The sequence below is a fragment of the Exophiala bonariae genome (assembly GCF_035927105.1).
Source record: "Exophiala bonariae strain CCFEE 5792 chromosome Unknown scaffold_20, whole genome shotgun sequence".
NCBI lineage: Eukaryota > Fungi > Ascomycota > Eurotiomycetes > Chaetothyriales > Herpotrichiellaceae > Exophiala > Exophiala bonariae.
In genome coordinates, this window is record NW_027042495.1 from 677,933 (window position 1) to 693,163 (window position 15,231).

The 15,231-nt window shown below is 49.5% G+C and overlaps 5 protein-coding genes across 5 annotated transcripts; 1 reads left to right on the top strand and 4 right to left on the bottom strand.

Moving 5' to 3' along the window:
- Window positions 1–954: 954 nt before the first annotated feature.
- Window positions 955–3,745, bottom strand: LTR84_005538 (uncharacterized protein; the record flags this gene model as incomplete). The annotated part of the gene is made up of 3 exons (XM_064849106.1): window positions 955–1,777; window positions 1,829–3,384; window positions 3,455–3,745. 3 exons carry the CDS (start codon window positions 3,743–3,745, stop codon window positions 955–957), a joined length of 2,670 nt encoding a protein of 889 aa, XP_064704320.1.
- A 2,954-nt stretch (window positions 3,746–6,699) lies between these two features.
- LTR84_005539 (uncharacterized protein) lies at window positions 6,700–7,467 on the bottom strand (the record flags this gene model as incomplete). The annotated part of the gene is made up of 1 exon (XM_064849107.1): window positions 6,700–7,467. The coding sequence occupies one exon, from the start codon at window positions 7,465–7,467 to the stop codon at window positions 6,700–6,702; it is 768 nt and encodes a 255-aa protein (XP_064704321.1).
- Window positions 7,468–9,538: 2,071 nt separating this feature from the next.
- Window positions 9,539–10,159, top strand: LTR84_005540 (uncharacterized protein; the record flags this gene model as incomplete). Its single annotated transcript, XM_064849108.1, has 1 exon — window positions 9,539–10,159. One exon carries the CDS (start codon window positions 9,539–9,541, stop codon window positions 10,157–10,159), a length of 621 nt encoding a protein of 206 aa, XP_064704322.1.
- Window positions 10,160–10,254: 95 nt separating this feature from the next.
- Window positions 10,255–11,418, bottom strand: LTR84_005541 (uncharacterized protein; the record flags this gene model as incomplete). Its single annotated transcript, XM_064849109.1, has 2 exons — window positions 10,255–10,941; window positions 11,053–11,418. 2 exons carry the CDS (start codon window positions 11,416–11,418, stop codon window positions 10,255–10,257), a joined length of 1,053 nt encoding a protein of 350 aa, XP_064704323.1.
- Window positions 11,419–12,151: 733 nt separating this feature from the next.
- On the bottom strand, window positions 12,152–14,754 carry LTR84_005542 (uncharacterized protein; the record flags this gene model as incomplete). Its single annotated transcript, XM_064849110.1, has 3 exons — window positions 12,152–13,759; window positions 13,810–13,995; window positions 14,062–14,754. 3 exons carry the CDS (start codon window positions 14,752–14,754, stop codon window positions 12,152–12,154), a joined length of 2,487 nt encoding a protein of 828 aa, XP_064704324.1.
- Window positions 14,755–15,231: the final 477 nt, after the last annotated feature.

The following is a 15,231-nucleotide window of genomic DNA, read 5'->3' on the forward strand; positions in this document are numbered from 1 at the left end:
AACCACAACCTGGTCTAACTAGCCAACTTGAAGTCAGCCTAGAGGGGTCATCTTCAAGAGAACAGCTTCTTACCCTGCAGCCCAACGTAGTAGTCGGCTCAACAACTTGATCCAGAGGATGCTTAGGACCTCGGACACTGACAGCCACCATCATAAGGGAATGGCTGTCCAAAGATATTAGAAACTGCCTGTGCACTCAGATATCCAAAAATATATGCTAGAAAATGTCTGGCCGAGACAAGTGCAAGACCCCTAAACCATAAAAGACGGAGGTAGAAAGTAGAGTGGAGTAGTCACTGAAAAGCGCATTCATGGAGTAGGAAGCACCTAGCTAGGAAAAGAAATGAACGACGTGAGAATACAAAACATAGCGACCTAGGTAGATATGAAGAGTGCAGGTGGCCGCTCATTGACGTAATGCCTAGGTCGAACCGCGAAAATTGTAATGTTTTATAAAGATTAGCCGACTACTAGATACCCAGGTAGGTGACGTGGATCTTTGATTAAATTCTCGTACCTAGGTACTTTACGCTTCCGACTTCTCAAGGAAAAACTGATTTATATTCATCTACATTAGTAGTAATCTATTCTCTATAGTCTAGTTACAGTCATCTTGTACACAATTGCGCGTCGTAGTGACTGTAAAAGGTCACTAATAGATCTATACCACGTTATTGATTAATTCGCCAACATTGTATATTCTTGATCAGAGGACAACAGAAAAGCATTTGAAAATATGGTATTTTGCGTCTGAGGAATCTGAGTGAAACCAACTCATGGTTCGCAACACAACCAGTCATTAATAAATACTAATATTCATATCGTAGTCGTAAGAGTACTACTACTTTATGAATAAAGTCTGCTTCTATTTCGAACAGTCCTCCTCCACGCCGGGGTATCATCAAGAGGGTACGTGCAAATACAGCCTGGGAAAATGACCTGAGAATCCGTTGCTCAGTAGTAGATTTTCTCTTCGAAAATAGGAGGTCGTGTTTCGGTTTCTTCCTCATTCCAGACAATCTTGCCCTTCTCGTTGAGGTAAGCACCTTCGTCGGTCATGGGGGTAACCTTGTTCGTGTGGAAACATTCCTGTCTTGACACTCCCATTTGGTCATGAGGAACCCAGAGTAGAGGTGCAGTAGCATTGACCGCTGGATGCTGGTATGCATCCCTTTGAACCTCGGCGCTGTATCTAATCTCAGCAAAATCCTGTGGAACCAATTTGCGGAGTTGAGCGTAGGAGCAGTAAATATCTGGTCGAAGGAACTTTTTAAACATGCCAATTTTTGTATTACCCTCCGGTCCAATCGTCTTCTTTGTCTGCTTCAATTCCTCTGCTGCGTTCTTTTCATGGCGGGCACCAGGACTCGAACCTCCTGGTGCATTCGAGTCAAGTGTGCCATCTTCTGCTTCGAGTAGGGCGGCCTCCTCAGATTCCAAGGATCGTGGTAGGTAATGCAGTAGAGGTTGAATGGCCGAGGACAACGAGATGTGATACAGAACCATGACGACCAGTAATATAACCATGAGAATGAGCGGTCCAGGTGCAGCGCGAATACCGAACAATCCTATGAGACATATTGTGGCGAGGTAACAGCCAACCAAGGTATGTTGAAGTGCCTTTGCATAGACCAGTCCTTTGGTGTCGATAACAGAACTGTCAACAAATAGGAGATTGTATCGGTAAGCAAAGTAGAAAAGAGAAAGGCCACACGTAGCAAATCCTAGCATGAGTGGTGCAATTGGAGCATATGTGATGGAAATCACAGTCATCAATCTAGAGGTGGGTCAGTCACTGATAATATCAAGGAGCACGGTGTCAACTTACTCGATCAACGGAAACACACTTCCCCACCCGACAGACGACAAGCTGCTCCATCGATTGTACATTTTCCGAGGTGTCTTGTCAAGTATTTTTGAAAGAGCATTGAAGATGATGAGTCCAACGATGCGCAGAAGTTGACCGGATGAGAACGTCAACCCCTGGAGGATGAAGTACGAGATGTAGAAATTGGATGCCAAAGGAATATTTTGGGCTAGTAGCGTGGTTAAAGACGCTGGATTGTCAATGATCTGTGGAACAGCAGCACTAGCTGCGGACGTAAGGGTGGTGACCAGGAAAACTTGAATGATCTGAAACCAGAAGAAGGATTCGTGACAACGTAATTCCACCAAGCTGAGAGTTGGTTTGCCTGCAATCTTGCCCATAATCCTCATTACCACAGGCACGAGCGACATTAGGATTGACAACATGATGACTGGTAATAGATTTGTGATGACTCCTAGGATGACTTGCGGGCAGTCGTTGATGAACGAGAGGAAAGGGGCAACTTGAGTTAGGTAGGATATCTGTGATATAGAACCCACAAAAGCGACCGGTATGGACCAGAAGATGATCATTGCGACCACGAACGCAATTGAGAAGATGTTTCGGATTGCGAGTGTCCTCCAAGTAATGCCTAGGTTTCTCCACACCACCTCGTCAGGGCTCAGACCGACCACCCGTGGAGCCATATGTAGTGGTTGGTGATGAGCTACCATCTGAAATGCAGCTTGAGCCTGAGTTTGGTTCCAGAATTCGACAAAAACTGCATTTCTTGGGCTGGCTTCTCCAGCACGATATTGGACCTGGTCGGCGTCAATCAGTGGATTTAAGCGAGCGATTTCCTCTCGACACCAATTGATCGTGTCTACCTTCTTGCCAATCACTGGCTTCAAGCGATGGGTAGGCCGGTCGCTAGGTCGAACCCACCGCGCCGCAGCAGATCCAGAATCAGCACTGTAGTCATCTTCCGCGTCCATATTGGTCTCGGGGGCTTCTTGGCCAGGGTTCCCCTTGATAGACTTCAAGCGTGCATCGTTTGCTAGCATGATGAGTTTGGTTTCGGCACCTTCAAGCTTGAGGCAAATCTTCATCCTCTCGTCGACCATGTCTTCCAGCTTCTTCGCCTCCGAGGCGATCCAGACATTCTTGAGCTCGTCACCGAAAAGGCGACGGATTCGGGTCTCATTGGCGTACTCGATGGGAACCGCTTGAAACAAGACGGTACGGGAAGAAATACGGGAGGCGTAGAGTGGTGAGAGTAGGTAGGCTTGGCGAAGATTGATGTAGTATATGGACTCTCTGGTGACCAAGAAGAAGATGAAGCCGATGTAGATCCAGGCAACAAAGGTATGGGCGTAATAGCGATTTTTGTCCTCAATATTGGCAAAGCTCAAGATGTTGAGTTGTTGCTGGCCACCACCCCCGGTGGCATTGACAGGAAATAGAATGGGCCAGGTGAGGCAGCAACCAACGAAACAGATGACGATTGATAATTTGAGATATCGAAGAAGGAAATAGCCATCAAGCGAGTTGTGTTGAAGAACATACTCGTCAGGGATCTAAGCAGATTAGTCGATACTCATCGCGGCCAGCATGATTCGTCGACAGGATTGAAATTAAGGTTCTTACCTTTCTCATGAATGGAATCCATCCGAATAGGGTGGTTGGAGCAGCGGGAGTTCGCTCTTGAGGTCTCAACGAACCCAGATAAGTTCGTGGGGCGTATTGGCGTGGGAATCGAGTTCGTAGAAGAATAAAGATGACGAAATAGGCGATGGCGATGAGCAGAGTCGGGACGAGAGTTGATATGAGACCAGACAAGGACGGGGAGTCTTCTCCCCTGGCAGAGCCGATGTTTTGATCGTTGCTTTGGTTTACGCTCGCCTGGCGGGGGATGAGAACAAGGTGTAGCGGCTCCATGATTTGACGCGAAGGGGGAGACTGGAGTAAGCTTCAAAAGATGAACTAAGTCAGCGAGCAGGTACTCAGTAGTACTTCATGCTTTGGAATGGTGGAGAATATGAAGTCGCAATCAATGATGGTGACGATGGTGATGATGGAGATGGAACGCGTCAAGAAGAAGTTGTCAGGCTCTCAGGCTTCAACTTGAGTCTTGGAATTGACGTTGTCCAAGTATTAAATGTCCGTGTTGGGTCGGACAATGGAGTGATCGACTGTAGTTAGCACATGCCATGCACCGAAGTGGACGGTGAAGAAAAGATGGGCGTGACACGCGTAGCTCAGATTTGGCAGTTTATCGGCAGTGCCCCCAGATGCTGTTGGCAGGGAGCCGAGCTGGCATGCCCGAGAGGCTAGGGATGACGCCCGCTCGCAGCTGCTTTTAGGCTTGCCGAATATCTCGCCAATGCACGCCTACAGTATCCGTACCGCCTACAAGACCCTTGTCCAGCTGGCTACTTGGAACACTCCAGGTTCAACTCTTCACGAGGCCAACGCAGTCATCTGATCTAAGCTACGAATTTCTACGAGGATACTCGTCTTCTGCTTCATCTCCCGGTCTTCGAGCATCAGGCTGGGTTTTTTAATGCAATTTCATCAACCAGCCTTTGGCTTTTGAGCCCGAGCAATGGCGGCTCCAAATCCCAGGGGAGGATCTTATTAGCTCAGCCACACCCTCCACTTGCTACTGACAATTGGGCAATCCGAATGTCAGGACGTTGGAAGATTAAGCAGGGCGTGATAAACTTTAGACTTTGATTTTAGCACCCTCTTCCTAAGGTGAGATGGTGCAGTTTTTCAGCTGGCATGATTCTTTTTCGACTTGGAACGAAACATGCAAGTACGGAGCAACGGCTGTCGTGCCCGATAGGGGTTTAGGCCATGCTGTAGGCTAGAGGGATTGATAGCTGAACTTTGCTCGACGGAGGCCTGGACTCTCTGTCGCGTACGAGCCACAAGTTTACAACTGTAAATCGTGGCTGTGTGTCGAAGGAACAATCTTCCTGCTCTATCTTGGTTTCCTTTGATGATCAAACTCGTGATGGCAACGTGGATGGTGACAGTCACAATTGTGTTGTTCTCAACCGTGTCAATCCAGATATTGTATCACCCGCAGTTCCCCAATCTCTGCTGCCCGTCTGTTGACCACGCCCCAAATGACCAGTCTGATAGAATGGGCTGCAGCTGCAAAGGAAGCTGCTCAACATCATCCCCAGCGAGATCACTTCTTTCAAGGCTGGAGTGGAATTGCAAGCGCCTGCTGTTCTCCAGTCCCAGCCCCAAGCCCAGTCCATGGAGGACCACCGCTTGCGTCTTCAAGTCATGATTCTCCATCCGTGCACCCTTGAACCATCGTCATCGACACGCGATCACACCCTACAAGAAAACCCGAGAGACTGGAAGCCGCGTGATTTGAGTTTTGCGACCTCTCTTGATCGCACTCCGTAGCAGTTCTGCAACCAACAATGCCCATGAAGTCTTGACCTCCCGCACGGACAGCGAAATAAGATCATCACGTGATCTCGGATCAGAGGCAAGAGGGTCAAGAGCACAATGGTCCGAGCTTGATCAGCGCGGATACAGCTACCTCGTACGTGGAGACGCGGCTGTCACCATCGCCGTCAATGTCAATGGCAAAGGTTATCTCTCGGAAGGGTCATCACAACGTGGCCAACTACGGATACCGGGATACTTAGTAGAGTTAGGACGAGAGGATCGATGAGACCCTGAGGGCATTGAGCAGTGAGCACGAGTATGCAGGATTATCAGTCACACGTGTGTACGAGGTAGTCGGCATCTAAGAGTCCGTACGAGTACATACACTTGGATCTTTTTATCCGTGCTCGGTAGTACTAAGTCTGGGGCTTGCCACTCAGGCTTTAAACACGACGCCGTCCCCCACTGCCAGTGCACATACCACGGGATACTGTATATCAAGCTACGAGTACGCTTGGCGTTTCCTGACTTGGTCGTTTGAGACACAACTTGCATCACGACCCGTGGTTCCTGAGTTTAAACATCTGGACCCGATGCAATGGATGGTCAGTGGTCCCGGATTCCGAGGCACACACAAGTTGTTCTGCCTAGCCTGGCTGCGGAGTGACGGCTGAAACATGGAGTTGATACTACTCGTACCTACTCACCTCGTCTCGTATAGCTTCAATAGGCGAGGTTCCCGGAAACAAGGCGGAAAAGCTTGTCACGACTCACGACACACAAGGCGCGACGTGCGCGAGAGCGAGAGCGAGACCGACGCAGTCATGGTCAGTAGGTCGCACACGGAGAGAAACTGACGATGTCGGATAAATGCACATGGTTGACTTGGATCAGACGGAGAGAGGTTCTGGGACAAGATGTGTCTTGATTCTTGGATAGCTCCAGAGAGTGGTTTCTATCATAGGTATGTAGATGTACTCGGTAGTAGTAGTAGCAGTAGTGTAGCAGAGCTTCGAGGAAGAGAAGCCAGGGAAAGACGCCTCCTCCTGCCGACCATCCACCGCCACCACCATTGCGTTCTTTATCCATACAGTTATATCAGCTCAATTCATTCACATTTCACTCTGTGTCGACAACAAAACGGTAAGATCTTGTGCCTCACAATGCATATGTTGTATGTTCGTCCATCTTCCATGTTGTGGTCGAGATTGGCATACAAAGGACTGTTCGAATGATCGGCCGAGAAAATAAAAAGGAATGTCTCACTCCACCAGATGAAAAGTGTTGTTGTTGTTATTGTAAAAAAGCTTGACCTCGTCATGTTGACAGGACAAGGGAAAAAGCCCGTGTTTGGATCTCGGGTGCCCACCATTAAAACGCCCCCACAAGTAGCTGTGTTCCGTATCTCCCAGTCATAAAGTCGTGAATCTGCATAAAAGAAATGATTCGGAATCAAATCTCTCAAGGGTTGATCTTTCTCAGATCCACGGCTTTGCCAGTGATGTCAATTGATCCTCGAAAATGCCTCCATAGAGACCGGCAATTTCGTCCAAGTAGTCTTCGACGCCGAACTTGCACAGTCCCTTGCTCATGATATCCTGCTCTTCTTCATCCAGTAATCGAGAGGTAGCACCAAACTCTTCTGCAATCTCATTGACTTGTGCGAGTTCCCGGCCAAAAGGATGGTCTGGATCTGCGGCCTTGTTAAAGATATCGGCACTGTTGCGAGTGGCAGGCTTGGTTAAAGTCGTCGGAGGTGGAGACATGCGTTGGATGGATCGCTTTCGTGACAACTCGACATGGGCTTTCTTGGAGTGAGAAGGAGAACGCTGGGGTACCATTGGTGTTTCGAGATCTGCTAGCGAGGCAAGAGCTGGTAAAACGGGCGGCTGCTTGGATTCGAAAAATGACCTGGCCCCGTCATTTGCAGGTGTCACAGGGGTTGCTGGACCACTGCTGTCAACTGATGAGGTATCACTACCAGCGTTGTTGAGGAAACTTCGGTCAATGGTCGAAAAGTCGGACTCAAGTGTAGATGATAGTGAACCGGAGGTGGATCCGGAGACGCTTCGAATGTCTGGAGCAGTCAAGGCTTGAACGTTGGTTGTGGAGAGCAGTTCTGTTGGGAGAGAAATGAGACTGCGGTTGATTGTTCCGGGAGGATATCTGACACTCGTACCACGTTGCATGGCTGCTGCATCAGAACCTCGTTTGCTGCGCTTTGTGAAAGCTCGAGCAAGAGCCATGGTGGATGAAGACATGATTGTTTGAGGCTGTCGGGTTGATGAAGAGAGTATTCGGTCTTGCGAGACGGGTGAGATGCTCGAATGTGATTGTTTATTCTCAAGCTCGACTCGGGCCCGGCCTTGTAAATCCGAATTCAGATGTGACAACTTGGCTTGTGCGTCTATCTGTGTGGTCTTTGTTCCGTCCGGCAGCAGATGTAGTGGGGATGGATGTAGGTTGGTCCGATGCGGTGCAATTGAATTGAAGGAATTGTTTAGAGAATGTTTGAGGGAGGACACAGTCCAGTCCCAGTGGTAAATTGAAGGTGGTGGAGTAGTAGTAGTAGTCAGAACGAGCTTGGACGTGAAAGAAGGATGACCAGGCAGCGTAAATGACTTGTAGGCACACGGGACAAGGAAAGGAACCGAGATGCGAGATGCGAGATGCGCGGTGGGTGCTAAAGTACGACGAATCGACCGTCGAACACTGCAACAATAAGGAATGTGATTGTGATAGACGAAAGGAAGGGAGGCGTGGTGTGGAATAAATGATTGCGTTAGTAGTTGGCGGGAACGGCGGCCTCCTCAACTTCCAGTTGAAGATTTTCGATCGGAAGAGAGCGTGATTCGACGAATGGAGATCGTTGGGGGAAAGAAAAAGAAGGGAGCAAATGCCCTGCAGGGAGGACCAAAGCACAGAGATTTGCAGAGTGAAAGCAGAAGTTTAGGTTGAGATAGCGCATGAGATGGACAGCAAGAGTGGATTTCCCGCCCACACCAAAGGCCACCGAAGGTCAATTGAACTGCCGCCTTGCGATCTTTGCTTTCGCTTGAAGCGACGGCGTGAGAGAAGCTCCGTTTATCCTTGTCTTTGGGTTCTCTGGCCCTGGGACTTTACCTAAAACCGCCTAGAAAGATGGTGGTACCCCTGCCTATTTCTCCGACCATCATGGGCGCCACCAAACCTTTTCCCCATGCTCCCAGGGCCACGGTCAAAAAGGCCCAATGATGAGCCTAGTCGTAAGTGCCTGGCTATCCACCAAGACTTCTCTCATCCAGTCACCACCGCCTATTCGTTTTCGTAGCCGCCATCACCACCCCCTTCTTCCATGCAAATGCCCCAACATGAAACACCAGACCATCATCCTTTGGGACATGTCGTATCAGGCGCTTCTTCAAACCATCTGACCACTCTTCTTCTTGAGCTATGGACTCTCACATCCGCATTCCAGAAAATGGCTGAACGCGCGACGAAATATGCTTGGGGCTCAGACCGAGACAGACCCGACCCTGACCCCAGATTCCTGTCATGGTTTTGTCGTTGTCTGAACCTCTCAATGGGACACCGTACAGTTTGGGTGGCGGAGAGAGCATCCATCATGAGAATATTACGTGAATCTCATTTCATTCAGGATTCATATGTACAAACAAGTCCCAGGATAGCAGTAATAACCCCCAGGGCTCAGTGAGAGCGAGCTCTTGCCAGTCAAGGTCAAGCATTGCAGGTGATGAATACCTCATCCCAACTAGTTCGTGATCGACCTCGCGTACCTCGACGCGGTTGTTTGAGAAAACCGGGCAGCACTGTCTACAATCCGGGTTAGTCGGGAGTCTCAGAATGCTTCTCTGTGCTGTGCCTCTTTCAACAGGCATATCTAGCCGTGACTGCTTCTATATACAGGTCACCCACCATGTCTGTGGTTTCAGGACATCGAAAAGAGGAGCATCCCCTGTACGGTGGCTTTTTCGTCAACTCCTGAATGTCCACTCCTATCGATCACACTGTTTCAACTTTTGGACAGCCGACTTCCCCGGTGAAGCTGATGGATTACATCATGCCGAGTTCAAACATTCTGACACCGCAACGCGTCAACGTCAAGACTGTCGTAGACTCGTAGCCTTGTTCTGCTGTCATCTTCGGGAGCCTTGCATCATAACTACGGCGGAGTTTACAAACATTCAATTCAGTCGAAATGCTCCACCCTTGCTCAAAACCGACTTTCAGAGTCACTACAAGATTCATCAAAGATGGTAATTGATCAATCTACCAAGGTAGGTGACTTATGACTTTCTTGTCGATGGATCAATTGAGATGGTTAGAATAAAGCAGAGATATCTCCTCTTCAATATTCTCTACCCCTCCGATCCCACAGCAACACAACCACTATCCTACATCTCCATCCACCGTCCAAGCCCAAACCATGTAACCTCGCGAAATGTCCTCTCAACCCTCCGGAACAACATCAGCAACATTTTCGGCGATCATGGCTTAGGCGTGACGCAATCCAGTCTGAAAATCGTTTACTTCTCGCCCGCAACCTCAACCTGCATTCTCCGCTGTCCACGAGCACATTTCCGTCTGGTATGGGCGAGTCTGACGTTCATGGATAGTCTACCCGGCGAACGCTATGGTGATCCACGGATCAAATGCGTCGTCCAGGTCGTTCGCGTCAGTGGCACAATCCGCAAGAGTGAGGAAGAATTGTTAAAACGCGCGAGGAGGGACGTGGTCCGAGCCAAGTTGGAAGGAACCGGCGAAGAAAATGCGCTTCTTGATAGCTTGGTGGGAACAAGTGAAGCAGGAACCTTGGAAAGAGGAAAAGTGAAGGTGATGAATCGTCTGCTGGACCGCAATGTGGGCGAGGGAGGCATCGAGGATTTTGACGATGGAGAAGAGGAGGAAGCGGCTGAAATGACTGACACTGACGACTGAACCGTGCGAAGCAGTTCGTGCAATCCCTCCCGGACGAAGCTCTACCAGCATCAAGATCGACAACCCGCCGCGAGAATTCCTTGCAGCCATCTTGGTCAAGAAGGTTTCGCATCCTTCTTTTGAGTGCGCACAACCTTCACGCCACTATCGAATGGTATGTTCCCAGGATCGAATCCCTCGAGATCCATATCTGGGTCGAACCCCTGTGTGGCAGCATTGGCGTTGAATTCCTCTTCCCGTCTCTTCTGTTCTTCCTCCCATTCTCTTGCCTCTTTCTCATCCCATTCATCTTTATTGTCAATCCACCGTTCCTGCACATCTCTAACATCCAGCGTCCCTAGTCCTTCTCGCACCGCCACCTGCCACACAGTGTCGCCTGCGCCCTCTGCACTCCCAAACGCATAGCCCCCTGCCCGATCGATCGTCCTTAACAGGGACATCATACTCTTCTTATCCTCGACGGCCAGCGTCTCAAATCCGACCAGTCCAAACTCCTCAACCAGATTCACAATCGCCTCATTGAGAGCTTGGAACTTTCCCTGTCCAAACAAGGAATTTTCTTGCTCGAGGCTGGGCAGGAGGTATTCGAGGTCTTGGACCTCGGTGTAGAAGGCTAGATTGAACGGCAGAGGTGGATATTTATGCAGATTGTCAATCTTGGTCAGCACGTTGATGTGCGTCAGGTCCATCTGCAGCATACTACGTAGGCTGAGCAGGAGGGTAGAGATGTATAACGACGGAAGCGTCAAGGCGTATGAGTCAATCAGGTTGACGACCACAAGCTGCACACAGGACACAAATTAGCCAAACCCGAACCCTATGCAAACCAGATAGAATTCGGAACGGAGAGAAATAATGCACACACGATACCCGCACTTCTCCAACCTGCCCACCACCCTCCGCAAACTAGCATGATGCGTAAACAGCTCGACCTGCCCGGGACAGTCAAAGAGGACATAGTCGTCCCCCAACGTCTTCAGGCGCTCCTCCAACCACTCGACATTCTCGTCCAGCTCTTCGAGCGCGTAGAGCACGCCGCCGTTGGGGCCGAGCCGGGTGTCGTCGTCGGCCATGATAGCCTCGAGCGTCACGAGATCCCGCACGTCGACAGCGGACCTGTACGACGTGTGTTCGTTGGCCGGGTCGAGATTCACGATCGAGCACTTGCGTCCGATCGCCCCCATGAACTGCTGCATCCCGTTGCAGTATGTCGATTTTCCCGCGCCCGGGGGTCCGATCACGAGTTGGGCGAACGGCATGCTTGTAGGGAGGTGGGAGGAGGCCTATAGAGCCCGTGGTGGTTGCGGTTGTCTTCGACTTCTTTTGCTTTTCTAACAATTCGAAGTGCGTCCAATTAATCGCTCGTGCGTGACTCGCATCACAGGAAGGGCGGGTGGAGTGGGGTGGGATGGATGGATGGATAGTCAAGGCACAAAGGTTGGGTAGGGTTTGCTTGACGTAACATGCGACGTTCGCGTGGTTGATGGATGAGGAGGGCCTAAGATTTGAGACTGCCGATGCTTCCTAGGTAGATAATCGGTGTTCGCAGTCTGTACACAGAATAAGTCGGCAGGAGTAAAGTTGTCTTCCCTGTTGGAAAAATGACATCAGGTGTTGGTGGTGGGCAGATCCCCTGCATGACTAAGCATTCAGCCTCGTTGACTTGTGGCAGCCTTGCCTAGCCAACAGGGCCTTGTGCCTGACCCGGCCGCCAGGTGTCCGTCAGACCAGGTAAAACGTGCTCTTCAAGGTCCGAAGATGACAGAACAAACGTACGTAGCATTGCGGATTGAGTATGTGTTTGATGGAGATCCTGATGCGGATGACGCACAGAACACCTAAACGATGGATATTGAAGTTTTCGATCTCACTATGGTCATATCCAAAGAGCCATTTACTAGGAGAGGGCTATCAACAACCATACCCTAAATATACAACAATCTCCCAAACACCTGCGCTAGCTTTTCATGTTCTGTGATCCGTGGCTTTCCTTCACTCATGACTGCATGAATCAAGCCTTTGTTCCTTAGTCCTAACCTCGAAAGAGCTTTCCACGTTGATATCCCATTTCCAACCTCCGCGACGTGCTGCACCCCACCCATCTACTCCAAAGCGCAAAAGATCCAAAAGTTCCGTCACCCATCCGCCTCGTTCATTTTCGAGTGCGGCAAGATCCGTCGTCTCTGATTGTGTCCTCTGCGTATGTATCTCGAATGGTGAGATTGTGCTGCTATCCATGGAACGGACTCCATTCATCTCAACATCTGATTCATCTTCAGTCCCCCTTTCATGATGTACAATTGTTGTCTCATCACTTCGTCGGCTTTTCTTGAAGTTTCCCAATGGATTCTTGAATATTGGTGACCTAGTTGACTCGCTGGATTTGGCTCCAATTCCTGGAACACTCGCCTTGCGAGACACCCGGTTATTATTCGTAATGACTTGCTTTTCTGGTTCTTCATGGAGCAAATGACCAAACTCGCGATGTACACTTTGGGCGAAGATCTCATCAGGAGCGTCCAACTCCTGTATCTGCTGCTGTGCACTGAAAAATGTCAAAGGGATGTAGGTGAGGTCTTTTCTCGCCGAGGTGGCATGTATGTTTCTTATGCTCCGCACTGTCAGTAAGGTACAGGTGGCTGGGCCAGGGTCAGAATTGCTTTGACACGGAATATGGAATTCCTTTGTCGAGAACTTGGCTTGCATCATTGTATCAGTATCGCCCATCAATTCCAGTAACTTTACAAACGCATTATAAAGCTGCCATCGACATTCTTCCCGAAGTTCTATGCCTGTGGAAGGATTGGCAAGCAGTTTCATGACTTCTCGCATGCTCAAGTCGTCGAACGCTCGTAGTTGAGACATTTGTCCTTGGGAAAATGCTGATGAATGCACTGTAGTGTAGGGTAATTGACTTTGGCGTAACTCTGGAACCAGTACATCAAAGCTCTTGTACATGCTGGGGCGAAGCATGAAACATGCCAGGTGTAGCCCTGGCGGCATGAGATTTTCGGATGAAGTACTGATCCTCATCCGCTCGATATGAGCGATCATATTGTCCCGATTGACCTGCATGCTCTTAGCAAGGGGGTCCGCTATCTGATCAACACTGGCAAACCGATAGCCCAGAGCTGCAAATCGAGCGACCTCAGTTCGGTTCAAGCGGCGGTTGATAAAGAAATATTTGCCTCTCGTGATGGTCTGGAAGCCTCCCTCAACATCATTAGTGCTAAATGATCTCGTCGGACTGAGGTCAAGAGCTTTGGCGGGAACGTTAATCGAGATGGCTCCTGTGTCGAGTGGTTCTTCGAATAAGGTGCCAAGTCGTTCAAGGGGCTCGTGGACGGAAACTGCGAGCTGTTGAGCGGCCACACAAAACAGCTGCTTGAAGATGGGTGCGAAGTTGATCGGAGTTTCGCAGGAATCATCTTGCAGGGCCGGGGATGGATGTCCTGGTCGATATTTCCGTGCTGTTGCGTCGTTTTCCAAGTAATCTTTCATCCCTGCAATTAGGTCTTTCAACACTGACCAGTTTCGAGATGCCCGAAAGACCCATAGATATGTTGGCTGTGTTCTGCTGAGCTCATCTTCTCCAAAGGTCTGCGTTCACGCGTAAGTGACAAATCTCTAAATGGTATCGACAAACTTGCCTTTTCCACATAATGGTTGGTTATCTTCTCGCTGAGAAGGACGCCTTCCTGAGTGACCATGAGATTGCCACTTTCATCAAAATAAGCACACGCCAACACTAGACGTTGAGCTTTGATTCTTGCAGACCTCCGATTATGGCCTCTGATGATGGCCACAACAAGAAGCATTAGACAACATCCGATTGACTGTGGTAAGAGTTAGCAGAGCCCAACTGGATCTAGCACACTTATGGCAGAAGTTGACAAACTTACCAGAGATGATGCAATGATCGATGTCTTCAATTTGGAGTTACCATGAACTTTAACATCTCCTTTCCAGTGATAGATGGTTCCCGCAGCGGCAGTCCAATGCATTCCCGACACAGCAACGGCTAGTACAGCACCACATAGGGCTCTTTTCCACCAGCTGTCGGTCCACGCTTGCCTCAGTCGGAAGAATACGCTGAGAGCAACATAACTGGCAATAACTGAGATAATAGCTGCTCCGATGACGTTTTGAACATGGTAGGAACAGTGATAATTCTCCACACCCAATTGCCCAAGATAGTGCATGCCACATACAGCGGCGCCAGTCAAGCATGCAGCGATTGCAATATGCAACTGACGAGCTCGATTGGTCACTCCGAGGGTATAGAAGGCGAATACCAATACCAGTATCGGGACGAAAAACGATAGAGCAGTAAAGCCGGGATTGTACAAAATTTGACGTTCTGGGTCGCCATGCTCCAGTACAATAGCTCTATTACCCACGAAATGCATGGCCCAAATTCCAAAGCCGCCCATAGTGATGGCTGCGGCAAAAAGCATAGCCCAGTTGTATAATCCTTTAGTCGAGGTCCGGCGTTGAAGGAGCTCCAAGGTGGTTACACATCCTACCAAGGAGGTAAAGAATGAAAGAACGATATGCCATCCAGCATAGGATACTTCGGAAGCGACCTGTGCCATGTCGAAAGGATCCACATTACGATTTATGAGGACCGCGGAGCTCATGGAGTTGTAGACCGATGTTTGTAGGGTCTCCCAGGGGATTGAATGGGAATCAGGCGACAGAACAAATGGTGCTGAAGGTTCAAACAGGTATAGCCTTGTATCAACCTATATTCTGCGATCTCTGGTAGAATGGAAGGGTAGAAGAGATACGAGGATGATGGCTTGTTTGGTAGCAAATGTTGAAACCCGAGTCAGCTTCATGAATGGCCGAGGGTATATGAGACAGACGAGAATAACAAGAACAAAGAAAGCAAGTTGGTAACAGGAAGTTGGAAATACAAACGCGAGATGGCGAGGAAAGAGCGCCTTGAAGCATTTCACAAAAGGCAGGAGGGACTGGACGGAACTGAACTGAAGTGAACCAGGGTCATGTTGGGGATTTCCTGAGGCGGACGTGCGCGAGACCTACAGGCTACAACGGACCCAGATCTG